Source organism: Palaemon carinicauda, chromosome 5, assembly GCF_036898095.1.
Source record: "Palaemon carinicauda isolate YSFRI2023 chromosome 5, ASM3689809v2, whole genome shotgun sequence".
In the NCBI taxonomy this organism is placed as follows: Eukaryota; Metazoa; Arthropoda; class Malacostraca; order Decapoda; family Palaemonidae; genus Palaemon; species Palaemon carinicauda.
The window spans coordinates 72,260,095-72,275,011 of NC_090729.1; the positions used below are offsets into that span (position 1 = coordinate 72,260,095).

The window sequence follows — 14,917 nt, forward strand, 5'->3', positions numbered from 1 at the left end:
CCTGCAGAACTTTACAGCCGGAATTGATTGGTAGTGGCAAAACAGGAGGCCGTAACTTTAACCAAAACTGTGCTATCGTACAACTAAAGTAACTAATTTCAAATGATATGAACATGATACTGTATTCCATAAAACTTCTTGTAAGAAAAATTAATAATTTCTTTTTTTTTTAAGTAAAATAGATCTAAAAGCAGTCTCTTCTGATTCTTCTCAAGGAACTGGATGTTCACAAAATATATATACAGTAATACATTAAAACTTTATTAGGGATGTTATACTAAATCATTGATTGACAGAAACTTTAGAACCGAGAACCTTTTTCTTGTTGGTCTAGATGTGTGTAGAAGAAAACCTGAATATTTTAAAAAATCTAATTTAATATTCACATAGCTTTATACTTTAAGCCATGCACAAGGTTGTCATAACAAGTAAAAAGGTATATATTGTTAAATGGTCTATTCTTTAAGGTTCATATTCTTACTGGCAGGTGCTGCCAATGAACCCTTTGAGATACTACCTCTAGATAGTTATGGGGTCCTTTGACTGGCCAGACAGTACCACATTGGATCCTTCTCTCTGGTTACGGTTCATTTTCCCTTTGCCTACATATACACTGAATAGTCTGGTCTATTCTTTACATATTCTCCTCTGTCCCCATACACCTGACATCACTGAGATGACCAAACAGTTCTTCTTCTCTCGAGGAATTAACTACTGCAATATAATTTTCAGTGGCTACTTTCCTAGAAGAGACTCTTTAGCTATGGTAAGCAGCTCTTCTAGGAGAAAGTCACTCCAAAATCAAACCAATTTTCTCTAGTCTTGGGCAGTGGCGTAGCCTCTGTACCATGGTCTTCCACTGTCTTGGGTTTGAGTTCTCTTGCTTGAAGGTACACTTGGGCACACTATTCTATCTTATTTCTCTTCCTCTTGTTAAAGTTTTTAAAGTTTATTTAGGAAATATTTATTAAATGTTGTTATTGTTCTTATATTTATGTTCCTTGTTTCCTTTCCTCACTGGGCTAGTTTCCCTATTGGAGCCCCTGGGCTTATAGAATCCTGCCTTTCCAACTAGGGTTGTAGCTTAGCAAGAAATAATGATAATAATAATGAAAAACCTCTGCATCTGCCAGAGTTGTGTAGATGCTTTCTTTGTTGCTTTAGGCACAAGTTGATTAGGATATTGGCTACCTTTGGCTTATTGCATTGCTTAATTGATATAATTTATTCATTACTATTTCTTATAGTACCAGTACCACTAGGTTTTATACAGGTGATTGCCAATCTTGATTTCCTAATGCTAAGAATGAAAGTCATTCTCTTTAATAAAATATCTACATGAAATGTAATCTTTATAGAATTGTGATTCCTTCATTATTTCAGCTTGAAAGGCAGATCCATATGCAAAATGAAATGCGAGAGAAGATGATGTCCATGCAAATTGCTAGATCAAGAGAATTACTTTATTGGTTTGGGACCTTCTACATTGTTGCTGGTATTGGCATGATAGCTGGGTAAGAAATAGTGTTTGTTCCGTAACCGAAATACAAACCACGCTATTTACATTGGGTTTACCTTTCGGCATAGCTCAAATGACGAGCCAATAGTTTTTAACGAGGGTTAACTACCCCCGCGCTAGTTAGCGGGGGTAGGGGAAGGGATAGCTTGCTACCCCTTCCCCCCACACACCGGTGATTTGCTTCACTTCACTTTTGGCTCCGGGGATGAACAGACGTGTCTGTCTATCGTCCTCGTTGACAGCCTTAATCTTTTTTTGCTTTTTCTTTCAGTTTGTGTGTGTGTGTTTTGAAGTTGGCCTCACCCTTTTTGTTCACTATGCGCAAGTGCCCTGGAATTGCCGGCCGCCCTTGCGGTACTTTTATGTCGGCGGTGGACACAGATCCTCACACCCTTTGCCCGCAGTGTCGAGGCCGACGGTGTGATAAAGAGAATACGTGTAGCGAGTGCAGGGAGTGGTCTGCCTCCCAGTGGGAGAGGTTTGGCCGGCGGCCCAAGAAGAAGTCCAAGAGAGACCGTTCTCCTTCTGGGGTTGCCTTGAAGGAGGAAGGCTCTCGGGACTCTTCTTTTGCCGCCCAAACCTCCTCCGAAGCTCCCCCTCTTTCGGCTCCTAAGGGGAGTCTGCCGAGTGGGAGCGCAGGCCCTAGTTCTGTTTCCCGACCGTGGTTAGGGGGAGAGGGCGTCGCCTCCCATAGCGGGGCGGTTCCTCCTCCTCCTCCGGGGGAGGTTATTGCTAATGAATCTTTGTCTAATGATGATCTTTTTCAGATTTGGGCTTCCCTGGGGCTTAAGGGCCTGCCCTCCAGGGTACCCCTGATTGACCTTGTCCAGTTGGGGGCCGCTGTTAAGCAGTCGCCGGTGTTAGCAGAGGTAGCTCCTCCGTCTATCGTCGACATCGTGGTGTCAGAGGCTTCCGACGGGTCGGGTCAATCCTCTGCAGGTACTGTTGTGGATGATGATGCTGACGGCTCTCCTCCCTCTTCCGTACATCCTTCGAAGGGGGAAGGGAGTCCCGCGGGCTCTTCTGCTGCCAAGCCTCCCTCTTAAGGGGAGTGATTTGACTGAGACTTCCCTTCGGAGGACTGAGGGTCCTGACGATCTTCCTCGGCCGTAAGGCTCACCGTCCGCTGCGCCCCAAGGGCCTCCCGTCTCCCTATAAGGGTGCTAAGAGGCGCCTTTTTGAATCTTTGCCTCCTTCCTCTGAGGGGGACTCTCCTCGCCGTAAGCAGCCTGCAGCTCCAGCTTCCTTAGACCTCTCTGGGGATGGGTCTCCTACGCCTTCTAGACCCTCAGCTTCTGGTGCAGATGTCCAGCAGCCTGACCTCGTCACCTGACGGGCAACGGTCCCTTCGGGGCAAAGGGATTCTTCCCTTGCGCGTCAGGGTTCCCCTGCGCGCCCTTCTACAGTGTTAGCGCACAGGCGCTCTCCTGCTCGTCAGCGCTCTCCTGTTCGTCAGCGATCTCCTGTTCGCCAGAGCTCTCCTGATGATCACCCCTCTTCTCGCCAGCGCTCTCCTGAGGACATCCTTCAGCCTGTTGTTTCCTGTTGAGTGCCCAGTGCGCCAGCGTTCCCCTGCTTGCCCTTCTGCAGTGTTAGGGCACAGGCGCTCTCCTGCTCGTCAGCGCTCTTCTGACCGTCAGCGCTCTTCTGACCGTCGGCGCTCTCCTGTTCGTCAGCGCGCTTCTGATGACCATCGCCCCACTGCTCGCCAGCGCTCTCCCGTGGACTCCGAATATCCTGCGGTTCCTGTTGTGCGCCCTGCGCGCCATCAGTCTCCTGAGCTCTATAATTTGGCCAAGGACTCTTCTCCTCGCCCTCGCGATCCTGTTCGTCAGCCTGTTCCTGCGCAACATCGCTCGCGTTCTCCAGCGCGTACTTCCAAAATGCCTGTACGCCCACGCGCCTCCTGTTCCTGTGCCCGTTCGTGAGCGTTCGCCTCTGCGCTCCGCGCTGGCAGTTCCCTCACAGGATCCCACGCGACGCCCTCTTGCTCGCCAGCGATCACCAGCTCGCCAGCGATCACAGACGCATCAACATTCGCCTGCTCGTCAGCGATCTCCTGCGCGTCAACGGTCCCCAGCGCGTCAACGGTCCCCAGCGCGTCAGCGATCACCTGAACATCTGCGATCTCCAGACCGCCCGCGTGACCTATCACCTGCGCGCAAGCGTTCTCCAACGCGCCGTCGCCCAGAGGATCTGGAGGGACATGGGTCGCCTTCTGTAAGCTTGCCCACGCGCGGTCGTTCGCCTACGCGGTCTACGCGCTATTGCTCGCCAACGCGCCACCATGCGCCAGCGCGCCATCGCTCGCCTACGCGCCAGCTTTCACCAGCGCACTGCCGATCGCCTGCTCGCAATCGCTCTCCCACGCGCTACAGGTCTCCTGAACAACGTCGTCAGCGGTCATCGGAGCGTTCTTGTTCGCCCGCGCGTCAACGCGCTCCCTCGCCGACGCACCGCGTTCGTTCACCAGCTCGCCCACGCGCTCGTTCGCCTGTACGCCCTCGTGCCCACTCGCCTGCGCGACCCTCGCCAGCGCGCGACCACCGTTCGCGTCGGATTTCGCAGCCCGCGACAGCAGCAGGAACGCGTGTTGCCAGACCGCACTCAGGATCGCCTCCACCAAAGCGCAGGACTCTTGTGCAGGATAGGGAAGACACTTCAGAGAGGTCAGTGCAACTTTCTTCCCCTTTTCCTTTTCAGGCAGGTCCAGTGGTGTCCACTCCGAAAGATCGCCCGATCCCCTTCCCTCCAGCGGGGATTTCGGACTGTGTCCGTGGAGCGGCAGACTTGGTTTGGTCCTCTGATGCGAGCGTTAGTGAAGGCTATGAAGCCGGCACTCGCCGATCAAGGACACAAGCCAACGGCTGCCTCGCCCCCTCTGAAGAGAAGGAGAGGAGTGGACTTCGTGGTGACTTCCCCCAGGGAGAAGTTGGTTCCTAAGAGGTCTGTCAGGAAGTCCCCATCCCCTTCACAGGCGTTTTCTCCTTCTCCCGTGGACGAGGCTTTTCCGTCCTCGGGGGAATCTAGTGAGGTGATAGTCTCCCCCTCGGCACCAAGGAGGGAGTCTTCTCCTCATGGAGGAGAATCGTCTCGCGCGGAAGGTGCTCTCCGAACCTCTTTGTTGGGATCCTGTATCCCTCCCAAGGACTCCAAGACAATCCCGAAGTCGTCTTCAAGGATTTGCCAGGAACCCGCTGCTCCCCGGGAGAACGTCCACGCTTCGCCCCAGGAAGAGATTCCGGGGACGGGAGACTTAGCTGCCAGTCTGCAAGGAGGAGACCAGCAGGAGTCTGAGCATGCCTTCTGGCAGGTCCTGAGCCTGATGAGGCAACTCAACGGGTTCGTGGACCCCGTGATCGCCCCCCGAGAAGGCAAGGACACGGTCTGGGATCAGGTGTTCGATGTTCAGAAGCCCCCTAAGACCAGTGCGGCTCTGCCCTGGTCTTGGGTGTTGAAGAGTGCCAGAGCCATGGCCAATGCCCAACTCGCGACTCTTGCTTCCTCCTGTCGTTCCTCTGCCGGGAGCAAACTCATCCCACCTCCTCGTCTCCAGCAGAGGAGGTATTTTGAGATCTTGGGTGAGTCTAGTCTCGCTCTTCCTCTCCATCATTCCGTAGAAGAGCTTGCTAAGGGAGTTCCTCTCGAGAAGCTCTCCGCCCGGCAGGTGACATTCTCGGCGTCGGAGATCCTGAGCCATGAGAAGGTCGCGAAGTGCGCCATGCAGGCCACTTCGTGGCTGGATATATGGCTAGGGACTCTGGGCATCCTATTGCTCTCCGAGGACTTGTCTAAGGAGACCAATAGGAAGGCCCTGGAGACCTTCTCACTCTCGGGCACCCGCTCCATCGAGTTCCTGGCACACCAGGTCACCACCCTGTGAGCCAACTCGGTATTGAAGCGGCGCTATGCGGTGACCGAGAGGTTCCACCCGAAGGTCCCCGCCGTGGATGTCTGTAGGCTCAGACATGCTTCCCTCCTTGGGGAGAATCTGTTGGAGCCACAGGATATGGAACGAACGGCTGAGAGATGGAGGAAATCTAGCCAGGACTCCCTCCTCCATAGGGCCCTTACAGCTCGGCCCTATAAGCCTCCAGCTCCGCAGCAACAGCAGCAGCAGCCTCACAAGGCACCAAAGCAGGCAACGGCAGCTAAGAAAGTGGTGTCTAAGCCCCAGCCCTTTCCAGCCAAGGTCAAGAGGGGCGGTAAGTCCTCTAGGGGAGGCAAGACTCCTAGAGGGAGCGACCGCGGCCGCAAACACTAGAAGTGGCAATCCCCCCGCGTGTCCACCTGTGGGGGGATGCCTTCGACGTTGCGTGCACAGGTGGCAGCAACACGGGGCCGATGCTTGGACGGTTTCTGTGATCGGCCAAGGCTATCGCGTCCCGTTCATAACATCTCAACCTCCCCTGACAGCGAATCCAGTGTCGTTGAGCTCCTATGCCATGGGATCGGTAAAGGGGCTAGCCCTTCGGGCAGAAGTCGAGACCATGCTCAAGAAGGATGCTCTTCAGGAGGTCGTCGACGGCTCCCCAGGCTTCTTCAGTCGACTCTTTCTTGTAAAGAAGGCGTCTGGAGGCTATAGACCTGTCATCGACCTCTCGGCTCTGAACGAGTTTGTCAAGCAAACTCGGTTCAGCATGGAGACAGCGGACACGGTCAGACTTGCGGTGAGACCTCTAGACTTCATGTGCACACTGGATCTAAAGGATGCGTACTTCCAGATCCCAATCCATCCGTCTTCCAGGAAGTACTTGAGATTCTGCCTAGACGACAAGACCTACCAGTTCAAGGTGCTGTGTTTTGGTCTCTCCACAGCACCTCAGGTGTTCACCAGAGTGTTCACCCTGATTTCATCTTGGGCGCACAGGAACGGCATCCGTCTCCTTTGTTATCTGGACGACTGGCTGATCCTAGCAGACTCGGAGTCGACCCTTCTTTGGCACCGAGACAGGCTTCTGGGTCTTTGCCAGGATCTGGGGATCGTTGTAAACCTCGAGAAGTCCTCTCTGCAGCCGTCCCAACGACTGGTTTATCTAGGTATGTTGATAGACACCAATCTCCACAAAGCCTTTCCATCAGACGACAAGATAGCAAGGCTGAGGAGGGTGGCGGAACCCTTCCTCAGGCGAGAAGAGCTTCCTGCCCAATCGTGGTTGCGTCTCTTAGGTCACCTGTCCTCCCTGGCTCGTCTGGTTGCAAACGGCCGCCTCAGGAAGAGATCCCTGCAGTGGCGGCTCAAGTCCCGGTGGAATCAAGGATCCGATTCCCCGGACGTGCAAGTCCCGATAGGATCTTTGAAACGGACGGACCTGCGGTGGTGACTGGTCGACGAGAACCTGCGAAAGGGAGTGAGTCTTCTCGTCCTCCCCCCGGAATTGACACTGTTTTCGGACGCGTCAAAAGAAGGGTGGGGGGGGGGGGCGCACGTTCTGAACCAGAGGACCTCAGGCCTTTGGTCAGAATCAGAAAAGTGCCTGCACATCAACCTGCTAGAGTTGAAGGCCGTCTTTCTGGCTCTTCAACAGTTCCAACGGACCCTGGCGGGTCACTCCGTGGTGGTGATGAGCTACAACACCACGGTAGTGGCTTATATCAACAAGCAGGGAGGTACTTTTTCGCAACAGCTTTCCCATCTGGCAGTAGAGATTCTGAGGTGGACCGAAGTCCACTCGATAACACTATCAGCTCGCTTCATTCCTGGCAAGAGGAATGTGCTCGCCGACAGTCTGAGCAGGGCTTCGCAGATAGTGAGTACTGAGTGATCTTTGGATCCTCAGATAGCCAACAAAGTCTTGACTTTGTGGGGTTCCCCGACTGTGGACCTGTTCGCGACAGTGTTGAATTTCAAGCTGCCTCTGTACTGCTCCCCAGTCCCGGACCCCAAGGCTCTCTGGCAAGATGCTTTCCAGCAACGGTGGGACAGCATCGACGTGTACGCCTTCCCACCGTTCTGTCTGATGAGAAGGGTGCTCAACAGGACCAGACTATCGGTCAACTGTTCGATGACTCTTGTAGCTCCGCTATGCCATCACGTGGAATGGTTCCCGGACCTTTTGCAGCTCCTGACGGAGCTCCCGAGAGAACTTCCTCCACGATGCGAGCTTCTCAGACAACCCCACTCCAACATCCCTCACAAGGCCGTGGCCTCGCTTCGGCTTCACGCCTGGAGACTGTCCAGCGTCTCCTCACGGAGAGAGGCTTTTCGCAACAGGTTGCGGAGAGAATGTCTCGGTACCTGCGAAAGTCCTCTAAGGGAGTCTACCAGGCGAAGTGGAGAGTCTTTTGTGGTTGGTGTCGGGGGAGGGGTATCTCTCCACTCGATGCCACTCTTCCAGCAATAGCGGAGTTCTTCGTATATCTGCGGGAGGAAATGCGCCTTTCTGTCTCGGCAGTGAAAGGCTATCGCTCAGCCTTAAGCTTGGCTTTCAGGCTGAAAGGCGTGGACATTTCTTCTTCGCTAGAACTCTCTCTACTCATACGTAGCTATGAGCTTACTTGCCCCCAGTCGGAAGTGAGACCTCCTCCTTGGAACGTGGTTCGGGTCCTCAGGGCTCTTAACCCTGGATAGGTACGCTACTCGGACACCCCTTTAAGGGTATACAGTACTCGGTCGCGCGCGACCCCGACTCCAAAAAAAATTTAGGAAAAATTTAGTTATGCATCAATCTGTATTGTTTGACTTGCTAAAAATACTTTAAAGAATGCTAAAAACTACTGAAAATATAAATGATACCCATCTACAAAATAACTATTTATTGGAAATGTATTAAAAATTTAAGTATACAAAAAAGGACGTAAATATTCCCAAAAAATTGAAATATACATACAGTGAACCCTCGTTTATCGCGGTAGATAGGTTCCAGACCCGGCCGCGATAGGTGAAAATCCGCGAAGTAGTGACACCATATTTACCTATTTATTTAACATGTATATTCAGACTTTTAAAACCTTCCCTTGTACGTAGTACTGTTAACAAACTACCCTTTAATGTACAGAACACTTAATGCATGTACTAACGTACCCTAAACTAAAACAGGCACAAATATTAAGGGCGACTTTATATCATGCGTTTCCTAAACACGCCAAAAAGCACGATAAAAAATGGTAACCAATGTTTTGTTTACGTTTATCTCTGATTATAATGAAGAAACAAACGCATTTACACATCTGTGTATAGGTTAGTTTCTGCATCGATTATATTGATTATTCAGTACAGTATGTTGATTTGGTTATTACTAATGTTTTACTTAATTTTTCTTAGGACTTCCAAATGAAATGTTTTTCTTTATGATGCCGCCTGAAACGACGGCGTCATAAAGTACGCTCAGTAAACAAACTAAGGAATTTAACGCGCATGATGAAAGTGATAAATAATGATGTTACAGTAAAAGCTTTAATAAAATATGTTATTACAAATATTATTTACCGTATCTATATAAAATCATACATACGTAGCAAAGCAGGAAAACAATCTACGAGAGAGAGAGAGAGAGAGAGAGAGAGAGAGAGAGAGAGAGAGAGAGAGAGAGAGAGTTGTTTTACATACGTAAATGTAAATTTTAAACAAAAAAAAAGAATAGCCTCATTTCATATGAAATAGATTACAAATATTTTACTTTATCATATTACAGTAGTCTGTATAAAACTGTAAAGTTCAGTACAGTATGTTGTTGTTAGAGTCGTGGCGATGAAATTCTCACGAAACAAAAACACGCCATTTGAGTACAACAGCTGATTCTCTCTCTCTCTCTCTCTCTCTCTCTCTCTCTCTCTCTCTCTCTCTCTCTCTCTCTCTCTCTCTCTCTCTCTCTTCGTGTTATACAATACTTACATTTAGATGAAGAAACTAAAATTAGTTTTCTTAGTGTCAATTAAATACGAAACGAAATAATTAGGCCGAGTCTACATCCATTTCAATCATAGCTAAAAATACGGCATCCGATTTCATCAGCAAACCACTATTTTTGGGGAAATATCATTTTATTCTAGAAAATTGCCACTCTTTAAATAGTTAATTGCACATTAAAAAAGCGTGTACTTTTGTTTTTAAATTTCGGGTTTGTTTTAAAAATCGAGTATTGTTGACTTCTTTATTTTTTACTTTTGGCTGTGATTAGATCAGCTGTCATCTAGCTGCCGCTCTTGAGTGTGTACGAATACACTAACAAAGTATCATTTATACCATTTCTTAACTTATTCAAACCGTCTACAGTATACAGTTGATATTACATAAGCACCAATGTGTTATAACCTATCAAATTTTTTTGTTTATTACATTTAAACCCCCTTCTATCTCTCTCTCTCTCTCTCTCTCTCTCTCTCTCTCTCTCTCTCTCTCTCTCTCTCTCTCTCTACCTCTCTCTCTCTCTGTGGGCTACTTTTCACTACCTCCCATTCCTTACCTCTCTCTATCTCTCTAACAAATGATACCTTTGTTGCTCCTCAAAGTTTCATTTATATTGAAAATCAATCATGATTCAATTTTCCTTACTTTCTCCAATCTCGCACCATCGGTCACATCGCGGTATTTTCGATATTTCTGGAAAATCTGCGATATATGTATATACATGGGTTATGAAAAAAATCCGCGAAGTGGTGAATCCGCGATGGTCGAACCGCGAAGTAGCGAGGGTTCACTGTATACACATAAATCCCTGTAGGGACACCTTCTTAGATGGCAAAGCAACAGCGTGTAATTGCTGGAAATGAGTTCGACCCATAGAAGTCAAGATCTGAAATGAGAAAAAAAGGGTAACTTTTTTTGGCCAAAAATATTTGTCCAAATTTCATGAATTTTTTTGGGTGCCCAAATGAAATAGGAAGAGGCTAATTTTTTTTATAGAATAAAGTCATATTATCTTAGAACAGAAATACATAATAAAATGTGTACTAAGATGTAATTTACTGTTATATCAGGGGCAAAATCTAAAGGTCATTTTTTGACGGCCTAGTTTCACAATGTAAATTTCTTATGAAAATCATTGTATCTCCTATAAAATATGCATAAATATGATATTTATGCATTAAAATATACCAAAATATCACGAATTCTATACAGAACAAGAATATATAGAGATATGCCAACTTACCTTTCGGGTATGTCAACAAAATGGCCGCAGACCGCAACAACTCTTACAGCCCAATTTACCACTTGAAATGAAGAATGGGTATGTAAATTTCAAGGTGTTATTTATTTATCTAATTATTAGTGGATTGGAATAAAACTGATATGATGGCTTTCTGGATGTTTGGCAACTATTTTTATCATATAAAATTTAAATTCTTTGAAATAAATTTTAGATAAAAAATGGGTGATATCTATTTTGTAAAGATTAAAATTTCCGTATTTATACAAACAAGTAGTAAAAAAAGAAAGTTTCATGATTTAACCTAGCTATAACTATCAGGTACAGTTCAGATACAAGACAGTTTGAAGCTATAGACAAACAGGCTTCCTGCTCCTCAAACAAGTGGTGTTTGTCATGTGGTCAGTCTTAGGTGGGCAGCTATGACAGTGAGTCCTTTCAGGAAGCTTGATGTGACCAACACAAAATTGATACCATACTTACAGCAAGAGAAAATAGAATTAGTAACTAATAAAAGTAAAAGGATATCAAATAGCAAATTGGTAGCCAATCAAAGTAAAATGAAATCAAAATAAGAAACTGCTGACCAATAAAAAGTAAAATAATATCAAATTATTATATATACATAAACTATAATAATAATAATAATAATAATAATAATAATAATAATAATAATAATAATAATAATAATAATAATAATAATAATAATAAAACACTATATAAATCAATTTCAAGTACCTAATACACATAAGAAAAATATTGACAAATACGAAGGAGAAATTATCAGAGAAATAAATATCAAACCTATGAGGTTGCAAGCTCCATATTATCATCAACATTTCTTTTTAACTCCATTAGAAGTGTGTTGATGACATCCATGCCAAGGGAATACTGCCTGCTGGCCATTATTGAAGATAAATTCAAAATAAATAGAAAAAAATCAGAAATTTGCAAAAAATAGAAAAAATTCAGAAATTAGCATTTGAGGGAAAATAGACCTCATGGCAATATATGGCATCTAAACCAAAACCAATGTCATGCAAGTGGTAGACACACCATCCACCCACACTTTCCAACTATAAAGAACCAAACAAGTATCAACACTGTTCGACAATTTATAATTATGTAATAACTTTGCTGTTTGATCACTTATCCCTATAAAGGTATTTCAGGGTCGAGGTTGACCCCTGGAGGGGTAAAAAAATGGGGAAGGAGGGAAGTTTGACGAAAATCAGTCCTAAAGCAGACAATGGCATGTAGACTAGTCACCCTTTGCAGGTCGATCACTTCCATATTCGAGACAGCTGATGATTTATGGGGAAAAAACAGGTTTTGAACATGCTGTAGGGGTTGAGTACGACCCAGCATACCTGTCCAGGGTTAAGAGACCTCCCTTCGAACCATTACGCCAGGCCTCTGATTGCCACCTGTCTTGGAAGACGGCTTTCCTGCTCACTTTGGCTTTGGCCAAGCGAGTTAGTGAACTTCATGGTCTCTCGTACGACATCGCCCATTCAAGGGGATGGGGGGAGGTAACGTTCAGGTTCGTCCCTGAGTTTGTTGCCAAAACTCAGAATCCTGGAGTGCCGGATCCACGGTTCGACTCTTTCAGGATCGCGAGTCTCCGTTCTGTAACAAGCGACCCAGACCAGCTGCTACTATGTCCAGTTAGGTGTCTGAGGCACTACTTGAAGAGAACAGCTGCAGTCCGTCCTCAAGTGCGAGCATTGTTTGTAAGCACAGGCAGGACGAAGAGGAGGGTCACCAGGAACACCATCTCGGCTTGGATTCGAAGGGTTATCCACCACGCCTTGAATCCAGACCCTCCTCCGTCACGTCGCCCGAGGGCACACGACGTCAGGGGCGTTGCTACGTCCCTGGCCTTCAAGAGAAACTTCTCTGTGACACAGGTGCTTCAAGCTGGGGTCTGGAAGCGTCAGACGACCTTCACAGCCCACTACCTGCAGGACGTGACCCACAGGAGCCTCGATACATTTTCTATCGGCCCTGTGGTGGCTGCACAACAGCTGGTCTAACCTCAGGCTCCTTTATGGACAAGTAGCAGTAGGTTGAGGGCATTGTTACCCGGTTTTAGTCTGCGTGACTGAAAGCGTATGTCTGACCCTTACTTCTTTCTTCATTCTCCCCTCTCTTGGGGAAGCAGCATCCTGGTCTTTGCATAGCTGACCTCAACCTCTGCAGGTAACCATGCTTCCTTGTGCTCCTAGTATTAAGCTTAATACTGTTGCGTCCCCCATACCCTGACGAGGTGTTATTGGGAACGTCCTATCCTAGATTCCTATTTAAAGGTCTCAAGGTCAACTTCAAAGGACGAGTCACACTTTCCTTCACACACAACTTATGTAGGCCACTCGTTCCTAGCGAAGCAAGGAACTTGTGAGGTGCAGGGGCTCCTTCTCTCAAGTGCTACTCACTGGGAGGCGGAGTCCCCGGGCAAAGCCAAAGTCAGTAAGGCTGGGGACTTTCCACCCTTCCTAAGGGGTAAGTCACCCAATGTAAATAGCGTGGTTTGTATTTCGGTTACGGAACAAATGACAAATTCGGAGATAATTTGTATTTTTCCTAACCATACAAACCTTAGCTATTTACACATATTTGCCCGCCAGCCCTGGCCCCCAAGTCAAGTCCTACCTCTAAGTGAAGTGAAGCAAATCACCGGTGTGTGTGTGTGTGTGTGTGGGGGGGGGGGTTAGCAAGCTATCCCTTCCCCTACCCCCTCTAACTAGCGCGGGGGTAATTAACCCTCGTTAAAAACTATTGGCTCGTCATTTCAGCTACGCCGAAAGGTAAACCCAATGTGAATAGCTAAGGTTTGTATGGTTAGGAAAAATACAAATTATCTCCGAATTTTTCATTTTGTATTTATACTATGCAAGAGAAAATGTAAGTGTATGGGTGTTTTGAATCAAATGTTATTTGAATTGGATGCTAATTTGAATAAAGTGTTGTCAGAATTTATTTTTGTTCAGACATTTAACTACAAACCCTTTCACTCATTTTTAGGGATATTCTTTCGTTGAAGCTGGAAAACTATCCATAAGACTTTTAGCTAGGTGTAACTACCCATCCACCAGTTAGCAGGGGATAGTACCAGCTACCTCATTCACACACACACACAAGTGTTGTCCCGCCAATTTTTTTGTTTTTTTGCCTTGCTCGAGAGTGGATGTCTATCCGCCTCCCAACCTTGACTTCCATTTTGACTAATTATTTTCTTTTCTGTTTCTTTTTAGGAGTGATTGTGACTTCTTTCCAGTCGTCATGCAAACTTGGCCAGGACCTGAAGGGCGCAAATGTGTCACCTTCATGTCCGCGGTAGAGACTGACCTTTAATCATTTTGTCCGGCCTGTCGAGATGACCGTGTATGCAGGATGACACTTGCGAGGAGTGTTGGGAGTGATCTTTCTCCCAGTGGGAGAGATTTGAATGGTGGCATAAGAAGTTGTAGTGGTTTGCGGACTGTGGCCAGAGGTAGCACCCGAACTGCCTAGTGTTCGAATGCCGACCACACCCCAACGCTCACTACACAAAAAATATACAACGGTGGAATACCCAAAAATCTGAGTAAAAGGCAAACAATCAAGGATGAACTGGGCACTGGGCACCACCCCTTGATTTTATACTGGGCAAGGGGACCTAGCAAGAACCTTACTTCCTCCTTATCTTCCCTTGCCTTGAGCTTGCTGAATAAACGTGTAGCATGACCGCTGATTCATTTCTGAGAAGTTTGCAGAATTTATGAATAGCTCTATCTTCTTTAGGTAAGATGGTTTCAAACGAGTAAAAAATGTCAGAACATTAGGTGAAAGGGAAAGAATTTTTTATACTGACAACAGGACACAGTGTGGGAGGAAAAATTATGATACTAAGAAAAAAAAAATGGCTGAGAAGGGAACACAATGGTGAAAGGTTCTGGAAGGAAATTCTGTCTTCATAGAAACAAGCAAAAAATATTTATTTGTAAAGGAAAAAAAACTGTTAGGATTACATTAACATTGTTTTGTCAAATTCCAGTAAGCAATTAAAGGAAAAAGTAGTACCCTTTTACACTCCAGCCTCACAAAAACAAGATAAACAAATTTTGAATAACAAGAAAAAACTATTCACATGCAGGACACACTTATGGGTTCCTTAAACAATATCAAATCAACCATCTAGAATGAACATATAACTGTGAAAAATACTGTACTGCAATAATTTTTCCTAAAGCAATACTGTCCTTATCAATATCCAGTCTACCATTAGGCAGCAAAGTTACTTAAAAATTCTTAGCGTCTATCTGATTAG

The 14,917-nt window shown here is 46.5% G+C and overlaps 1 protein-coding gene across 9 annotated transcripts in view; it reads left to right on the forward strand.

Annotated features, from left to right (window-relative positions):
• LOC137641331 (plasminogen receptor (KT)) overlaps positions 1–14,917 on the forward strand; it is a 565,134-nt gene that overhangs the window by 135,925 nt on the left and 414,292 nt on the right. For all 9 annotated transcript variants that reach the window (XR_011044480.1, XR_011044481.1, XR_011044482.1 and 6 more), the window contains exon 3: positions 1,384–1,514. Coding sequence is in view for 6 of the 9 variants with exons in the window: in XM_068373773.1 (XP_068229874.1) it covers positions 1,384–1,514 (131 nt within the window). In the remaining 3 variants the exon portion in view is untranslated. The remainder of the gene's footprint in view (positions 1–1,383; positions 1,515–14,917) is intronic.